Raw genomic sequence first — 18843 nt, 5'->3', positions numbered from 1 at the left:
GTGCCACAATAGTGCAAGCTATAACACCATTTTTATTCTTCAGAATGCTTTACCATACCTGAGTAAACAGCTCTAGACACTGTCTCTGTTTGTTTATGATAGCAGCTGCCATATTAGCTTGGTGTGACATCACTTCCTGCCTGAGTCTCTCCCTGCTCACTCATAGCTCTGAGCTCAGATTACAGCAGAGAAGGGAGGGGGAGAGGAGCAAACTGAGCATGCTCAAGCCCAAGCCCTGGAGGTTTATGCTTAAAACCATAATAGAAGGAAAAAATGTGGTGTTTATTTCGACAGAGGACTCAGAGCAGCATTACTTTGCGGGTTACTGGTGTATTTATTTAGACTTTTCTGATAAAGTTTACTTAATTTTAGTCTTTCCTTCTCCTTCAAATTCTGTGGTGGGCAAAAGGAACCAGCTCTATCCCTCCAGCTGCAAGAACAGAGAGAAAGATATGCATTGGGGGTAGCACCTGTGTTATCCAGACTCATTGAAGGAGGGCTGTGGTACCCAAAAACACTGGGGCTCATTTATAAACACTGGGCAAATTTGCATCTGGGCAGTAACCTATAGCAACCAATCAAATGTTTGCTTTGATTGTTCTACCTGCAGTTGTCTGGAAAAAAAACTAGCAACTGACTGGTGGTTATGAATTACTTCCCTGGTCCAATGTTCATAAATGAGCCAACGTATCTTGAAAAACATAAGTGAAAATTGTTTGTCTGCCAAGGTTTATCTCCCATGGCATCAGGGGGGTACAGGGGGGAGAGTTGTAGGGGGCCCCGAGGGTAAGGGGGGCCCGGCCACACCGCACTTTCTTGATTAGCCGGGACCCCCTGCTTTCTGAGAGCTGCTGACTTCGGGAAGGCAGGGCGGGAGCACAAGGGGAGGTATCTTCTGTCCATTACTTCCCCTTATTGGCCACTGAGTTTAAGCCTGGTTGAGCTGCTCAGGGATTGGATAGCTGAGGTTTGAACTTCTCCTTCAGCTCATCCAATCACCATGCAGCTTTACCAGGACTTGAAATTCTGTGACCAATAAGGAAAGAAAATGCTGTCACTGGAAGAAGATGCAGCCACCTGTGCTCCCCTCCTCCCTTCTGTAGTTGGCAGCTCACTGACAGCAGGTGGGCCACACTAATGAAGTAAGTGTAACATGGCAGGGCCCCCCTAAAGGTAACCTCCCTGTTATGTGGTAGGGCCCTGGGCACCAAACTTCTGGAGGGGGCAAGTTTTTTTACATGGACGTTTAAGGGGGGCCCTAGCCACCAATTTTTTTATAACTTGGGGCCTGGCTTGGCCACCAATTTTTTTTTCCCCATGTGGGGTCCTAGCCACCAATATTTTTTAATGGGAGGCCCTGACCACAAATGTTTTTTTTAATGGGGGGGGCCTGACCACAAATGTTTTTTTTTTTAATGGGGTGGCCCTGAACATCAATATTTTTTTTTATTAACATGTGGGAAGCATAGCCACCAATGTTTTTTTTTTTTAAGTGTGTGGTGGGGGGTGGACCTGTCGGTGGGCGGACCTGTAGGCAGGGCTTGTGGTGGGCGCAGCCCAGGAAATTTTTTCGTATGGGGCCCTGCGATTTCTGATGGCGGCCCTGCATGTAATGCACCGAGGTTATTAATCTTGGCTCTCACAAAACTGATATTATCACGGCACACAAAGCAGAAATGCACTGCGATACTGAACAGTTTGTTTTGTCCTTACCAAATGCCCAGTTGTTTCCTCTCCCTCTTCTCCCCACGATCAGATTAGAGTCTCTGAAATTCCTAGAGAACGACACAATTCTCAGTAAATGAATGACATTGCAAAGAGTAATAAAGATTGGAGCCCTACCAGGACAGGGGCTGCGATTCCTAAACGGAATTCAGGCAATTAGAATAAACCGTGTGTCGCTTTAAAGATATGTCTGAAAATAAATCCAGAGCATCTTTTCCCTGGTGACAAATATTTTTTAGGTACACTCCTATGACACTTGGGTTATCTACATCCGCAGCAGTCAATGTACGGCTTGGTTGCAAATTTAACAAAGTCTTCAATAAGCAGTTCTGACCATAAAATACATTACTCTCCAACAGAATTCAATAAAATAATAATAAATGTAATACACAATATGCTTACTCGACCACCCCTAATGCATTAAAATCACTTCATTGATGCAACATTATGGGGCCCATTCACTAAGTTCGAGTGAAGGAATAGAAGAAAAAATACTTCGAATTTCGAAGTGTTTTTTTTGGCTACTTCGACCATCGAATGGGCTACTTCGACTGTGAATCGTTCGACTATTCGACCATTCGATATTGGAAGTACTGTCTCTTTAAGAAAAAACTTCGCCCCCCTAGTTCGCCACCTAAAAGCTACCGAAGTCAATGTTAGCCTATGGGGAAGGTCCCCATAGGCTTGGCTATCTTTTTTTGGTCGAAGGATAATCCTTCGATCGATGGATTAATCGTTCGATTTGAAGGATTTAATCGTTCAATCGAACGATTATTCCTTCAATCGTTCGATCGAACTATTTGCGAAAAAATCCTTCGACTTCGATATTCGAAGTCAAAGGATTTTAATTCCCCAGTCGAATATCGAGGGTTAATTAACCCTCGATATTCGACCCTTAATACATCTGCCCCTATGAGTAGCCTTAATCTATGAAGAGCAATATCTAGCTACTTTGTTCTGATATTTAAGTCTTATAACCTCAGCTGCTGAAAACTAAGCTGGTAAAACATTGGCTGATAAAAGCTGCTGCTTCCCGATACCATCAGTATAAAAAATTAGAAGGAACCACACACCCTCTCGTCACTTGTTTCCCTAGTTTTCGAACGACTTTGGGCTCACTGTCCACACAGATGGCATTTATCATCCCATCCCGAGAGAAATAGGGATACCTATGGAATAAAACACAGACACTGGTCAGATTCACATAATCTAATCACAGCTGGCACATTAATAAACATGTTAAATTATGGTTCTGTGTGTACATGAGCGATTTCAGTCCAGAGCCTACACAAAATATAGCAGCCTGGTTCTTTTTTAAGACGTAGTGCTCAAGTAAAGTTTAAAAAAAACACTATTGTTCCATTGTAAAACCAATAGGCAAGCATTCAGCTATGTGCATAAATGTATTTTTGGTATTATTAAACTTAACAACCCCGACAGCACATGCACACACCTCCCAACATTTTGAAAGTAAAAAGAGGGACAAAAAATTTTTTCCTGCACGTAGCGCAGCAATTTGTTTGACCACACCCCTTTCTGTGGCCACACCCCCTAATTACCATGTTTGTTTTACAAAATTTGGCAGGTTATGAAAGTTTGAAAATATTTCTCCTTATCTAAACTGTGTTTTTGTGTCTCAAAATTGTTACAAAGTATCTTATTTGCACCTGTTAGCTGTTCTGGGCTCTCTGCTAAAAGCCAATTAAGTGAGAAACTTTGTTTCTTTTTCTGGCTGTTCAGTGCAGAGAAAAGAGGGACTTTCCAGTACAAATGAGGGACTGCGGGTTGAGCTGTCAAAAGAGGGACTGTCCCTCCGAAAAAGGGACAGTTGGGAGGTATGCACATGTGCTCTGTTCAAGGTCCTGCCCCCCCATTCAGTTACAGGTGGAGTCTGGAGAAGCTCTTTATAACCAGCCTTTTCACCGACACCTACTAACCACCCTGTTAAAAAAAACAGAAATAACTAAAGTCATTAATAGGGAAGAGAAACCTAATCTAACCCACATAGAGTTTAATTAATAATACAAGCAGTTGCAAACACGGCTGTCTGTTATTCAGACAGCTTGAAGCTAAAGTTTATGGCACACATTGGCTTTTCTCTGGCAGCATAGAAACACTGGTGGTGGAGAAAACCAAGATTCGGCTCTCTCTAACGTCTGTGCGGATTAACAGGACTGAATCTGATTGTCACTGCACACAGAGGACAAATGTTGGCCAAAAACTTCACGTTTTCATGCCAAAATCCACTGATTGTGTGGATAAGGAGCATATTTTATTCCTATAAGTGCAGACTTATACAAACCGAATGGGGCTGAATCTTGAGTGGAGAAAACACAGCACATGCCATTCGACTAATAGTGGATTCACCACAGGCCGGGACTGGCAATATGTGGGTTCTGGCAAATGCCAGAGGGGCTGCTATAAGGTGCCATAGAAAGTCAGTATTTGGTGGGCTGGTGGGGGCTGTTTGGGCCTCTGTTTGGGCTGATTGGGCCTCTGTGTACCTGAAATGCCTGAAGGCCTATTTTGATTCTCCATCCAGATCTGATTCACCATCATTAGAGAATGGATGGAAGAGTTTTTTTAGGCCTATATATTTCTGAATGACTTTGGATGGCTACCTCCCTCAACAAACACTGCTCATACACAAGACAGTCGTAGCCCTGGCAACGTAAAACAAAAGGCACTTCCTGGATTTCTCTGCCTGCCTCTGCAGAAACCATTACACCCTTTGTGTGTGTCTTGGCCTGTCTCTACAAACACCAGCGCTCCCATTGTGTAAGTGTGACACAGGCATGTAGTGAGACAATCACCCCCTCCCTATCTTTAGAGCCATTCAATAGTCTAGACTTGATTGCCCTGCTTGTCAAAAAATCAATTAAAGTGCCAGTATCAATCCAATTAAAGTCTGGCTGCAAAACACGGATTGCGGAGTGGATTTTTCTTTACCATACCATACTGGATATAGACCAGTGAGTCGTAATAGGGCATATTGTTATAAAGATATGTAGTGGATTCCGCAGCTCATCAGTCTGTATGTGTTGATCATATCAGAAGATATGTTACAGCCGCACCCTCTTACCCATGCTCCTACAGGAATGGATCACATGGTATAACTGAATCAGTAAAGGCAAAACACACGTGTTCCTTATATAAATAACGTCTCAAGGGGAACTATTGCAAAAAGGAAAATGTAATATAAGCTTCCTCATACTGAAATAAGAAACTTTCTAAATACAATCAATTACAAATTCTGCATTGTTTCTGAAATATTCATGTTTATCTTCACTATTCCTCTCTCAGCATCTGTTTCTCTCCATTCTGTCTTCATGCAGCAGTTGGGTGTCAGATGAATGATCCAATATATCTTATAGGTGGGCTCCCTCTCCTAGCAGATGTATTAGAGGTCACTCAAATAACTGATTCCAGTACAAATGAAATATAATAAATAATTGCCTTTTGCACCAATTCTGCAAGTAGAGAGACATGATGTCTGGTGATCTAAATAGAGTGAGCTCTAATACATCTTCTAGGCAAAAGAAACCCCCCTATAAGATATATTGGTTCATTCATCTGACACCCAACTGCTGCATGAAGAGAGAATGAAGAGAAACAGATGCTGAGAGAGGAATAGTGAACATAAACTTGATTATTTCAGAAACTGTACAGAATTTTTAATTGTTTGTATATAGAAAGTTTCTTATTTCAGTATGCTGAAGCTTATATAAAATGTTCATTTTCGTGATAGTTCCCCTTTCATGTCTGCCCACCTACTGATCATTTTGTGTGGTGACCACCAGGGGGCAGGGGATTGTGACTAGTGGTAGGCAGTTAGAGGAGGTACGTGCCTAGTGCCCCCACTGCTGTGCCCTCGCACAGACCTCTTCTGTCTAATCCTAGTTCCGAACCTTAGTGTGACTTGTCATAAATAAATGATGAGTAGCAGCAAAGCACAATGGAATATCTGAGTTACACCTCAAATAAACTACGTGGCGCAGGCTTCACCCACTTAGCCATTCAGTTGACGGTATGTTATGTTACCAGAATAAGAAGCTTCCACAATTGAGAAGAAAGAATGTAGGATACAGTGTGAGACTGGGCCGGAGGGACACCGGGTAAAAAACCTGGCGGGCCCACTGACCAAGGCCTGCAGCTTTACAACTATGGGCTAGCTCCTGGTCCCGCTCCCCTGCCTCTCCATTGTCAAATGAATGGTACACGTGGTACATGCCAGGGTAGGGGGTGGTGCATGTCAGGAGGGCAGTATTTCTGGCATATGGGTTAACATTTGGAGGACCTCTCGACTGGGGTAGGGTGCCCCTGAAGTGACAGCCCTGGTGGACCCCAGTCCGACAATGGTAGGGTATTATGGGCCTTGTTTAGTAATGCGATGTAAAGTGCAAACATAGGTGCAAGTAGGTCCAGATTTCGGTGCCACATGGTAAAGCCAGGGGGACTTGCAACAAGTGAATGTATTATTTAATGGCTGCAGCACATGTAGTACCAGGGTCTGTAGGTAGGGTTGCCACCTTTTCTGGAAAAAAATACCGGCCTTCCTATATATTTATCTTTTATCCCTATTAATAACATTGGGATCATATCACTGACCTTCCTATATATTTATCTTTATTCCCTATAAATAACATTGGGATCACTGGCCTTCCTATATATTTATCTTTATTCCCTATTAATAACATTGGGATCACTGACCTTCCTATATATTTATCTTTATTCCCTATTAATAACATTGGGATCACTGACCTTCCTATATATTTATCTTTATTCCCTATTAATAACATTGGGATCACTGACCTTCCTATATATTTATCTTTATTCCCTATTAATAACATTGGGATCACTGACCTTCCTATATATTTATCTTTATTCCCTATTAATAACATTGGGATCACTGACCTTCCTATATATTTATCTTTATTCCCTATTAATAACATTGGGATCACTGACCTTCCTATATATTTATCTTTATCCCTATTAATAACATTGGGATCACTGACCTTCCTATATATTTATCTTTATTCCCTATTAATAACATTGGGATCACTGACCTTCCTATATATTTATCTTTTATCCCTATTAATAACATTGGGATCATATCACTGACCTTCCTATATATTTATCTTTATTCCCTATAAATAACATTGGGATCACTGGCCTTCCTATATATTTATCTTTATTCCCTATTAATAACATTGGGATCACTGACCTTCCTATATATTTATCTTTATTCCCTATTAATAACATTGGGATCACTGACCTTCCTATATATTACCTTTATTCCCTATTAATAACATTGGGATCACTGACCTTCCTATATATTTATCTTTATTCCCTATTAATAACATTGGGATCACTGACCTTCCTATATATTTATCTTTATTCCCTATTAATAACATTGGGATCACTGGCCTTCCTATATATTTATCTTTATTCCCTATTAATAACATTGGGATCACTGACCTTCCTATATATTTATCTTTATTCCCTATTAATAACATTGGGATCACTGACCTTCCTATATATTTATCTTTATTCCCTATTAATAACATTGGGATCACTGACCTTCCTATATATTTATCTTTATTCCCTATTAATAACATTGGGATCACTGACCTTCCTATATATTTATCTTTATTCCCTATTAATAACATTGGGATCACTGACTTTCCTATATATTTATCTTTTATCCCTATTAATAACATTTGGATCAACCAGCATTTTTACCGGCCAGGTGGCAACCCTATCTGTAGGTGATTACCTGTCAGCTTCCGATGCATTGTTGCACACAATCTGCCACCACTCCTGCCCAATCTGGTTACCACACTGACCCACCTGGAGCCAAACCAACGACATTTCCTAGTAAAGAAACAAGAAGGGGTCCGTTAGATGAGACTGTCCTTATTTTATTAAATGTCACACTCCCTGGCACCCAAGCACTGCAGCGGCCAACAAAGACTGAAGGCAACTATGGCAGGGGGTAATGTATATGTTACTCTGATATTCTACATCCTAATGGGATTAGAACAGTGACACTGATGCACCAGCATTTCTATACATCTGTACCACTTCCATACATACATCTGTACCACTTCTATACATCTGTACCACTTCTATACACCTGTATCACTTCTATATACATATCTGTATCACTTCTATATATATATATATATCTGTATCACTTCTATATATATATCTGTATCACTTCTATATATATATCTGTATCACTTCTATATATATATCTGTATCACTTCTATATATATATCTGTATCACTTCTATATATACATCTGTATCACTTCTATATATATATCTGTATCACTTCTATATATATATCTGTATCACTTCTATATATACATCTGTATCACTTCTATATATATATCTGTATCACTTCTATATATATATATATCTGTATCACTTCTATATATATATCTGTATCACTTCTATATATATCTGTATCACTTGTATATACATCGGTATCACTTCTATATATATATATATCTGTATCACTTCTATATATACATCTGTACCACTTCTATACATCTGTACCACTTCTATACATCTGTACCACTTCTATACACCTGTATCACTTCTATATACATATCTGTATCACTTCTATATATATATATATCTGTATCACTTCTATATATATATCTGTATCACTTCTATATATATATCTGTATCACTTCTATATACATCTGTATCACTTCTATATATATATCTGTATCACTTCTATATATATATCTGTATCACTTCTATATATATCTGTATCACTTCTATATATATCTGTATCACTTGTATATACATCGGTATCACTTCTATATATATATCTGTATCACTTCTATATATATATCTGTATCACTTCTATATATATATATCTGTATCACTTCTATATATATATATATATCTGTATCACTTCTATATATATATATCTGTATCACTTCTATATATACATCTGTATCACTTCTATATATATATATCTGTATCACTTCTATATATACATCTGTATCACTTCTATATATATATATATCTGTATCACTTCTATATATACATCTGTATCACTTCTATATATACACATCTGTATCACTTCTATATATATATCTGTATCACTTCTATATATACATCTGTATCACTTCTATATATATATATCTGTATCACTTCTATATACATCTGTATCACTTCTATATATACATCTGTATCACTTCTATATACATCTGTATCACTTCTATATACATCTGTATCACTTCTATATACATCTGTATCACTTCTATATATATCTGTATCACTTCTATATATATATCTGTATCACTTGTATATATATCTGTATCACTTCTATATATATATCTGTATCACTTCTATATATATATCTGTATCACTTCTATATATATATCTGTATCACTTCTATATATATATCTGTATCACTTCTATATATATATCTGTATCACTTCTATATACATCTGTATCACTTCTATATACATCTGTATCACTCTATATCTGTTGTATCACTTCTATATATATATCTGTATCACTTCTATATATACATCTGTATCACTTCTATATACATCTGTATCACTCTATAATATCTGTATCACTTCTATATACATCTGTATCACTTCTATATATACATCTGTATCACTTCTATATAATCTTATACTTCTATATACATCTGTATCACTTCTATATACATCTGTATCACTTCTATATACATCTGTATCACTTCTATATATATCTGTATCACTTCTATATATACTGTATCACTTTATATTATATCTGTATCACTTTTATAAATCTGATATACTTCTTATATATATCTGTATCACTTCTATATATATCTGTATCACTTCTATATATATATCTGTATCACTTCTATATAATCTGTATCACTTCTATATATATACTGTATCACTTCTATATATATCTGTATCACTTCTATATATCATCTGTATCACTTCTTATATATATCTGTATCACTTCTATATATATATCTGTATCACTTCTATATATATCTGATTCACTTCTATATACATCTGTATCACTTCTATATATATATCTGTATCACTTCTATATTATATCTGTATCACTTCTATATATATATCTGTATCACTTCTATATATATCTGTATCACTTCTATATATATCTGTATCACTTCTATAATATATCTGTATGCACTTCTATAATATATATCTGTATCACTTCTATATATATCTGTATCACTTCTATATATATATCTGTATCACTTCTATATATATCTGTATCACTTCTATATATATATCTGTATCACTTCTATATATATATCTGTATCACTTCTATATATATCTGTATCACTTCTATATATATATCTGTATCACTTCTATATATATCTGTATCACTTCTATATATATATCTGTATCACTTCTATATACAATCTGTATCACTTCTATATATATATATCTGTATCACTTCTATATACATCTGTATCACTTCTATATACATCTGTATCACTTCTATATATACATCCTTCTATCATATAATCTGTATCACTTCTATATATATCTGTATCACTTCTATATATATATCTGTATCACTTCTATATATATATCTGTATCACTTCTATAATATATCTGTATCACTTCTATATATATATCTGTATCACTTCTATATATATATCTGTATCACTTCTATATATATATCTGTATCACTTCTATATATATATCTGTATCACTTCTATATATATATCTGTATCACTTCTATATATATATCTGTATCACTTCTATATATATATCTGTATCACTTCTATATATACATCTGTATCACTTCTATATATATATCTGTATCACTTCTATATATATATCTGTATCACTTCTATATATATATCTGTATCACTTCTATATATATATCTGTATCACTTTCTATATATATATCTGTATCACTTCTATATATACATCTGTATCACTTCTATATATATATATCTGTATCACTTTATATACATCTGTATCACTTCTATATATATATCTGTATCACTTCTATATATACATTCTTATACTTTATATATATATCTGTTCACTTCTATATACATCTGTATCACTTCTATATATATATCTGTATCATATATATCTGTATCACTTCTATATATACATCTGTATACTTCTATATATATATTCTGTATCACTTCTATATATACATCTGTATCACTTCTATATATTATCTATCACTTTATATACATCTGTATCACTTCTATATATATATCACTTGTATATATATATCTATCACTTCTATATATATTATCTGTATCACTTCTATATATATATCTGTATCACTTCTATATATACATCTGTCACTTCTATATATATATCTGTATCACTTCTATAATATATATCTGTATCACTTCTATATCTGTATCACTTTATATATATATCTGTATATATCTGTATCACTTCTATATACATCTGTATCACTTCTATATATATATCTGTATCACTTCTATATATATATATCTGTATCACTTCTATCTGTATATTCTATATCTGTATCACTTCTATATATATCTGTATCACTTCTATATATATATCTGTATCACTTCTATATATATATCTGTATCACTTCTATATATATATCTGGTATCACTTCTATATAATATCTGTATCACTTCTATATATATATCTGTATCACTTCTATATACATCTGTATCACTTCTATATATATCTGTATCACTTCTATATATATATCTGTATCACTTCTATATATATATCTGTATCACTTCTATATATATATCTGTATCACTTCTATATATATATCTGTATCACTTCTATATACATCTGTATCACTTCTATATATATATCTGTATCACTTCTATATACATCTGTATCACTTCTATATATATATCTGTATCACTTCTATATATATATCTGTATCACTTCTATATATAATCTGTATCACTTCTATATACATCTGTTATCACTTCTATATATATATCTGTATCACTTCTATATACATCTGTATCACTTCTATATATATATCTGTATCACTTCTATATACATCTGTATCACTTCTATATATATATCTGTATCACTTCTATATACATCTGTATCACTTCTATATATATATCTGTAATCACTTCTTATATACATCTGTATCACTTCTATATATATCTGTATCACTTTCTATATATATCTGTATCACTTCTATATATAATTCTGTATCACTTCTATATATATATCTGTATCACTTCTATATATACATCTGTATCACTTCTATATTATATATCTGTATCACTTCTATATATATATCTGTATCACTTCTATATATATATCTGTATCACTTCTATATATATATCTGTATCACTTCTATATACATCTGTATCACTTCTATATATATATCTGTATCACTTCTATATATACATCTGTATCACTTCTATATATATATCTGTATCACTTGTATATCTTGTAACTTATCACTTGTATAATATATTCTGTATCACTTCTATATATATATCTGTATCACTTCTATATATATATCTGTATCACTTCTATATTATATATCTGTAATCACTTCTATATATACATCTGTATCACTTCTATATATATATCTGTATCACTTCTATATATACATCTGTTATCACTTCTATATATATCTGTATCACTTCTATATATATATCTGTATCACTTCTATATACATCTGTATCACTTCTATATACATCTGTATCACTTCTATATATATATATCTGTATCACTTCTATATATATATCTGTATCACTTCTATATCTGTATCACTTGTATATATATATCTGTATCACTTGTATATATATATCTGTATCACTTCTATATATACATCTGTATCACTTCTATATATATATCTGTATCACTTCTATATACATCTGTATCACTTCTATATATATATCTGTATCACTTCTATATATACATCTGTATCACTTCTATATATATATCTGTATCACTTCTATATACATATCTGTATCACTTCTATATATATATCTGTATCACTTCTATATATATATCTGTATCACTTCTATATATACATCTGTATCACTTCTATATATATATCTGTATCACTTCTATATATACATCTGTATCACTTCTATATATATATCTGTATCACTTCTATATATACATCTGTATCACTTCTATATATATATCTGTATCACTTCTATATACATCTGTATCACTTCTATATATATATCTGTATCACTTCTATATATACATCTGTATCACTTCTATATATATATCTGTATCACTTCTATATACATATCTGTATCACTTCTATATATATATCTGTATCACTTCTATATATATATCTGTATCACTTCTATATATACATCTGTATCACTTCTATATATATATCTGTATCACTTCTATATATACATCTGTATCACTTCTATATATATATCTGTATCACTTCTATATATACATCTGTATCACTTCTATATATATATCTGTATCACTTCTATATACATCTGTATCACTTCTATATATATATCTGTATCACTTGTATATATATATCTGCATCACTTCTATATATATCTGTATCACTTCTATATATATATCTGTATCACTTCTATATATATATCTGTATCACTTCTATATATACATCTGTATCACTTCTATATATATATCTGTATCACTTCTATATATATATCTGTATCACTTCTATATATACATCTGTATCACTTCTATATATATATCTGTATCACTTCTATATATATATCTGTATCACTTCTATATACATCTGTATCACTTCTATATACATCTGTATCACTTCTATATATATATATATCTGTATCACTTCTATATATATATATATCTGTATCACTTCTATATATATATCTGTATCACTTCTATATCTGTATCACTTGTATATATATATCTGTATCACTTCTATATATATCTGTATCACTTCTATATATATCTGTATCACTTCTATATATATCTGTATCACTTCTATATATATATCTGTATCACTTCTATATATATATCTGTATCACTTCTATATATATATCTGTATCACTTCTATATATACATCTGTATCACTTCTATATATATATCTGTATCACTTCTATATATACATCTGTATCACTTCTATATATATATCTGTATCACTTCTATATATATATCTGTATCACTTCTATATATATATCTGTATCACTTCTATATATACATCTGTATCACTTCTATATATATATCTGTATCACTTCTATATACATCTGTATCACTTCTATATATATATCTGTATCACTTCTATATATACATCTGTATCACTTCTATATATATATCTGTATCACTTCTATATACATCTGTATCACTTCTATATATATATCTGTATCACTTGTATATATATATCTGTATCACTTCTATATATATCTGTATCACTTCTATATATATATCTGTATCACTTCTATATATATATCTGTATCACTTCTATATATACATCTGTATCACTTCTATATATATATCTGTATCACTTCTATATATATATCTGTATCACTTCTATATATACATCTGTATCACTTCTATATATATATCTGTATCACTTCTATATATATATCTGTATCACTTCTATATATATATCTGTATCACTTCTATATATATATCTGTATCACTTCTATATATACATCTGTATCACTTCTATATATATATCTGTATCACTTCTATATATATATATCTGTATCACTTCTATATATACATCTGTATCACTTCTATATATACATCTGTATCACTTCTATATATATATCTGTATCACTTCTATATATATATCTGTATCACTTCTATATACATCTGTATCACTTCTATATATATATATCTGTATCACTTCTATATATATATCTGTATCACTTCTATATCTGTATCACTTGTATATATATATCTGTATCACTTCTATATATATATCTGTATCACTTCTATATATACATCTGTATCACTTCTATATATATATCTGTATCACTTCTATATATACATCTGTATCACTTCTATATATATATCTGTATCACTTCTATATATATATCTGTATCACTTCTATATATATATCTGTATCACTTCTATATATATATCTGTATCACTTCTATATATATCTGTATCACTTCTATATATATCTGTATCACTTCTATATATATATCTGTATCACTTCTATATATATATCTGTATCACTTCTATATACATCTGTATCACTTCTATATATATCTGTATCACTTCTATATATACATCTGTATCACTTCTATATATACATCTGTATCACTTCTATATATATATCTGTATCACTTCTATATATATATCTGTATCACTTCTATATATATATCTGTATCACTTCTATATATATATCTGTATCACTTCTATATATATATCTGTATCACTTCTATATACATCTGTATCACTTCTATATACATCTGTATCACTTCTATATATATATATATCTGTATCACTTCTATATATATATCTGTATCACTTCTATATATATATCTGTATCACTTCTATATATATATCTGTATCACTTCTATATATATATCTGTATCACTTCTATATATATATCTGTATCACTTCTATATATATATCTGTATCACTTCTATATACATCTGTATCACTTCTATATACATCTGTATCACTTCTATATATATATATATCTGTATCACTTCTATATATATATATCTGTATCACTTCTATATATATATCTGTATCACTTCTATATATACATCTGTATCACTTCTATATATATCTGTATCACTTCTATATATACATCTGTATCACTTCTATATACATCTGTATCACTTCTATATATATATCTGTATCACTTCTATATATATATCTGTATCACTTCTATATATATATCTGTATCACTTGTATATACATCGGTATCACTTCTATATATATCTGTATCACTTCTATATATATATCTGTATCACTTCTATATACATCTGTATCACTTCTATATACATCTGTATCACTTCTATATATATCTGTATCACTTCTATATATACATCTGTATCACTTCTATATATACATCTGTATCACTTCTATATATATATCTGTATCACTTCTATATATACATCTGTATCACTTCTATATATATATCTGTATCACTTCTATATATATATCTGTATCACTTCTATATATATCTGTATCACTTCTATATATATCTGTATCACTTCTATATATATATCTGTATCACTTCTATATATATATCTGTATCACTTCTATATACATCTGTATCACTTCTATATACATCTGTATCACTTCTATATATATCTGTATCACTTCTATATATACATCTGTATCACTTCTATATATACATCTGTATCACTTCTATATACATCTGTATCACTTCTATATACATCTGTATCACTTCTATATATATCTGTATCACTTCTATATATATATCTGTATCACTTCTATATATATATCTGTATCACTTCTATATACATCTGTATCACTTCTATATACATCTGTATCACTTCTATATATATATATATCTGTATCACTTCTATATATATATCTGTATCACTTCTATATATATATCTGTATCACTTCTATATATATATCTGTATCACTTCTATATATATATCTGTATCACTTCTATATATATATCTGTATCACTTCTATATATATATCTGTATCACTTCTATATATATATCTGTATCACTTCTATATATACATCTGTATCACTTCTATATATATATCTGTATCACTTCTATATACATCTGTATCACTTCTATATACATCTGTATCACTTCTATATATATCTGTATCACTTCTATATATACATCTGTATCACTTCTATATATACATCTGTATCACTTCTATATACATCTGTATCACTTCTATATACATCTGTATCACTTCTATATATATCTGTATCACTTCTATATATATATCTGTATCACTTCTATATATATATCTGTATCACTTCTATATACATCTGTATCACTTCTATATACATCTGTATCACTTCTATATATATATATATCTGTATCACTTCTATATATATATCTGTATCACTTCTATATATATATCTGTATCACTTCTATATATATATCTGTATCACTTCTATATATATATCTGTATCACTTCTATATATATCGTATCACTTCTATATATATATCTGTATCACTTCTATATATATATCTGTATCACTTCTATATATATATCTGTATCACTTCTATATATATATCTGTATCACTTCTATATACATCTGTATCACTTCTATATACATCTGTATCACTTCTATATACATCTGTATCACTTCTATATATATATCTGTATCACTTCTATATATATATCTGTATCACTTCTATATATATATCTGTATCACTTCTATATATATATCTGTATCACTTCTATATACATCTGTATCACTTCTATATATATATCTGTATCACTTCTATATCTGTATCACTTGTATATATATATCTGTATCACTTGTATACGCTAAAGAGAGCTCTGTTATGTTACAGTCACAGAATGTCAGTCAGGAGGATCCCATGTACCTTATATAGTGACACAATGTCAGTCTTGTAGATACAGGTGTCGGTATAAGTGACACGGGGCTGCCAGGCTCGGAGATGTGCGCACAGTAAACGGAGAGAGCCCGCCCATTATCCCTCACAGCCCGCGCTTCTCTCCTCAGGTAAAAGTTCGCGCCTCCTATTGGCTGCCCCGCCTCTCACTATTGCCCAACCCGCCTCTCACTATTGCCCAACCCGCCTCTCACTATTGCCCAAACCCCGCCTTCCTTTCCATCGCTCCTCTAACCCTCCTCTAGTAGCCTTGGCCACGCCCCCTTACTGGAACCCGCCTCTTGGCTTCTCTCCTTTGCCTTCTACTGGAATCACGCCCCGGCCCTGGAAGGTAGTAGCGAGTAGGAAATAGACGAGATTGACGTGTTTCCGGTACAATATTAAGGTGGGAGGAGGAGCTACAGGCCGGGGCAGCAGGTCCGTCAGAGGCAACAGAAAACCGTGTGGAATTTGGAAAACGCGCGGTCGGAGCTCGGTGCTTCTTATTTTGCCGGTGGCTGGGGAGCTCCACGTGACCGGGGAACGTGATCCCACTAGAGGGGAGGCGCTAGGGCTGCGGGGCCTGTTCCTCTCCCCCTGCCTGGCTTAGTCCCCGAGGGCTCGGTGCCACAGGATCTGCCCGTATCCCCTGTCACCCCCAGCGCCTTGTTATTGCCTGAGATGCGCCTTGTCCCCCGCCTGTTCTACTGAGAAACCCCCTCTGCATCCACCTCAGCGGCCTCACCACCAAACCGGATTCTGTTGCTTTCTCTGTCACTCATTAACTTCCCCTTTAATCCTCGTCTCCTGGGGAGTCTCGGGCACATGTTTAGCATTCACTTCTGCAAGGGAACCGTGTACTGAGAGGATTGGCCCCTGGATTAGCCTGGGCCCCTGCAGCTCACACCATTATCCTGGGCCCCTGCAGCTCACCCCATTAGCCTGGGCCCCTGCAGCTCACCCCATTAGCCTGGGCCCCTGCAGCTCACCCCATTAGCCTGGGCCCCTGCAGCTCACCCCATTAGCCTGGGCCCCTGCAGCTCACCCCATTAGCCTGGGCCCCTGGAGCTCACCCCATTAGCCTGGGCCCCTGCAGCTCACCCCATTAGCCTGGGCTCCTGGAGCTCACCCCATTATCCTGCAGCTCACCCCATTAGCCTGGGCCCCTGCAGCTCACCCCATTAGCCTGGGCCCCTGCAGCTCACCCCATTAGCCTGGGCCCCTGCAGCTCACCCCATTAGCCTGGGCCCCTGCAGCTCACCCCATTAGCCTGGGCCCCTGCAGCTCACCCCATTAGCCTGGGCCCCTGGAGCTCACCCCATTAGCCTGGGCCCCTGGAGCTCACCCCATTAGCCTGGGCCCCTGGAGCTCACCCCATTAGCCTGGGCCCCTGCAGCTCACCCCATTAGCCTGGGCTCCTGGAGCTCACCCCATTATCCTGCAGCTCACCCCATTAGCCTGGGCCCCTGCAGCTCACCCCATTAGCCTGGGCCCCTGCAGCTCACCGTAAGCTTGGATTCTGGATATACTGATCCCTCTATATCTCCCCCATGCTGGATTCGTCTGGGACACAACTCATCCTCACACACACTGACCATGGGGGATTTCTATGATCCAGAATACCCAACTGAGT

General features: G+C 34.3%; 2 protein-coding genes across 7 annotated transcripts in view; one reads left to right on the top strand and one right to left on the bottom strand.

Annotated features, from left to right (window-relative positions):
- Positions 1-18843, bottom strand: part of tubz1.L (zeta tubulin L homeolog) — a 37254-nt gene that overhangs the window by 18154 nt on the left and 257 nt on the right. The window contains exons 1-4 of one of the 3 annotated variants that reach the window (XM_041565317.1): positions 17202-17411; positions 7502-7599; positions 2799-2894; positions 1714-1775 (exon numbers count right to left, since the gene is read on the bottom strand). In XM_041565317.1, the coding sequence (XP_041421251.1) occupies positions 1714-1775; positions 2799-2894; positions 7502-7596 (253 nt within the window). In that variant the 5' untranslated portion in view covers positions 7597-7599; positions 17202-17411. 3 annotated transcript variants of the gene reach the window in all.
- The window catches only part of setd2.L (SET domain containing 2 L homeolog), a 69937-nt gene continuing 68646 nt past the window's right edge, over positions 17553-18843 (top strand). For all 4 annotated transcript variants that reach the window (XM_018267025.2, XM_018267024.2, XM_018267021.2 and 1 more), the window contains exon 1: positions 17553-18841. In XM_018267025.2, the coding sequence (XP_018122514.1) occupies positions 18807-18841 (35 nt within the window). In that variant the 5' untranslated portion in view covers positions 17553-18806. The remainder of the gene's footprint in view (positions 18842-18843) is intronic.

The sequence above is a fragment of the Xenopus laevis genome, chromosome 6L (assembly GCF_017654675.1).
Source record: "Xenopus laevis strain J_2021 chromosome 6L, Xenopus_laevis_v10.1, whole genome shotgun sequence".
NCBI lineage: Eukaryota > Metazoa > Chordata > Amphibia > Anura > Pipidae > Xenopus > Xenopus laevis.
This window is presented reverse-complemented; position numbering and strand designations above follow the sequence as displayed.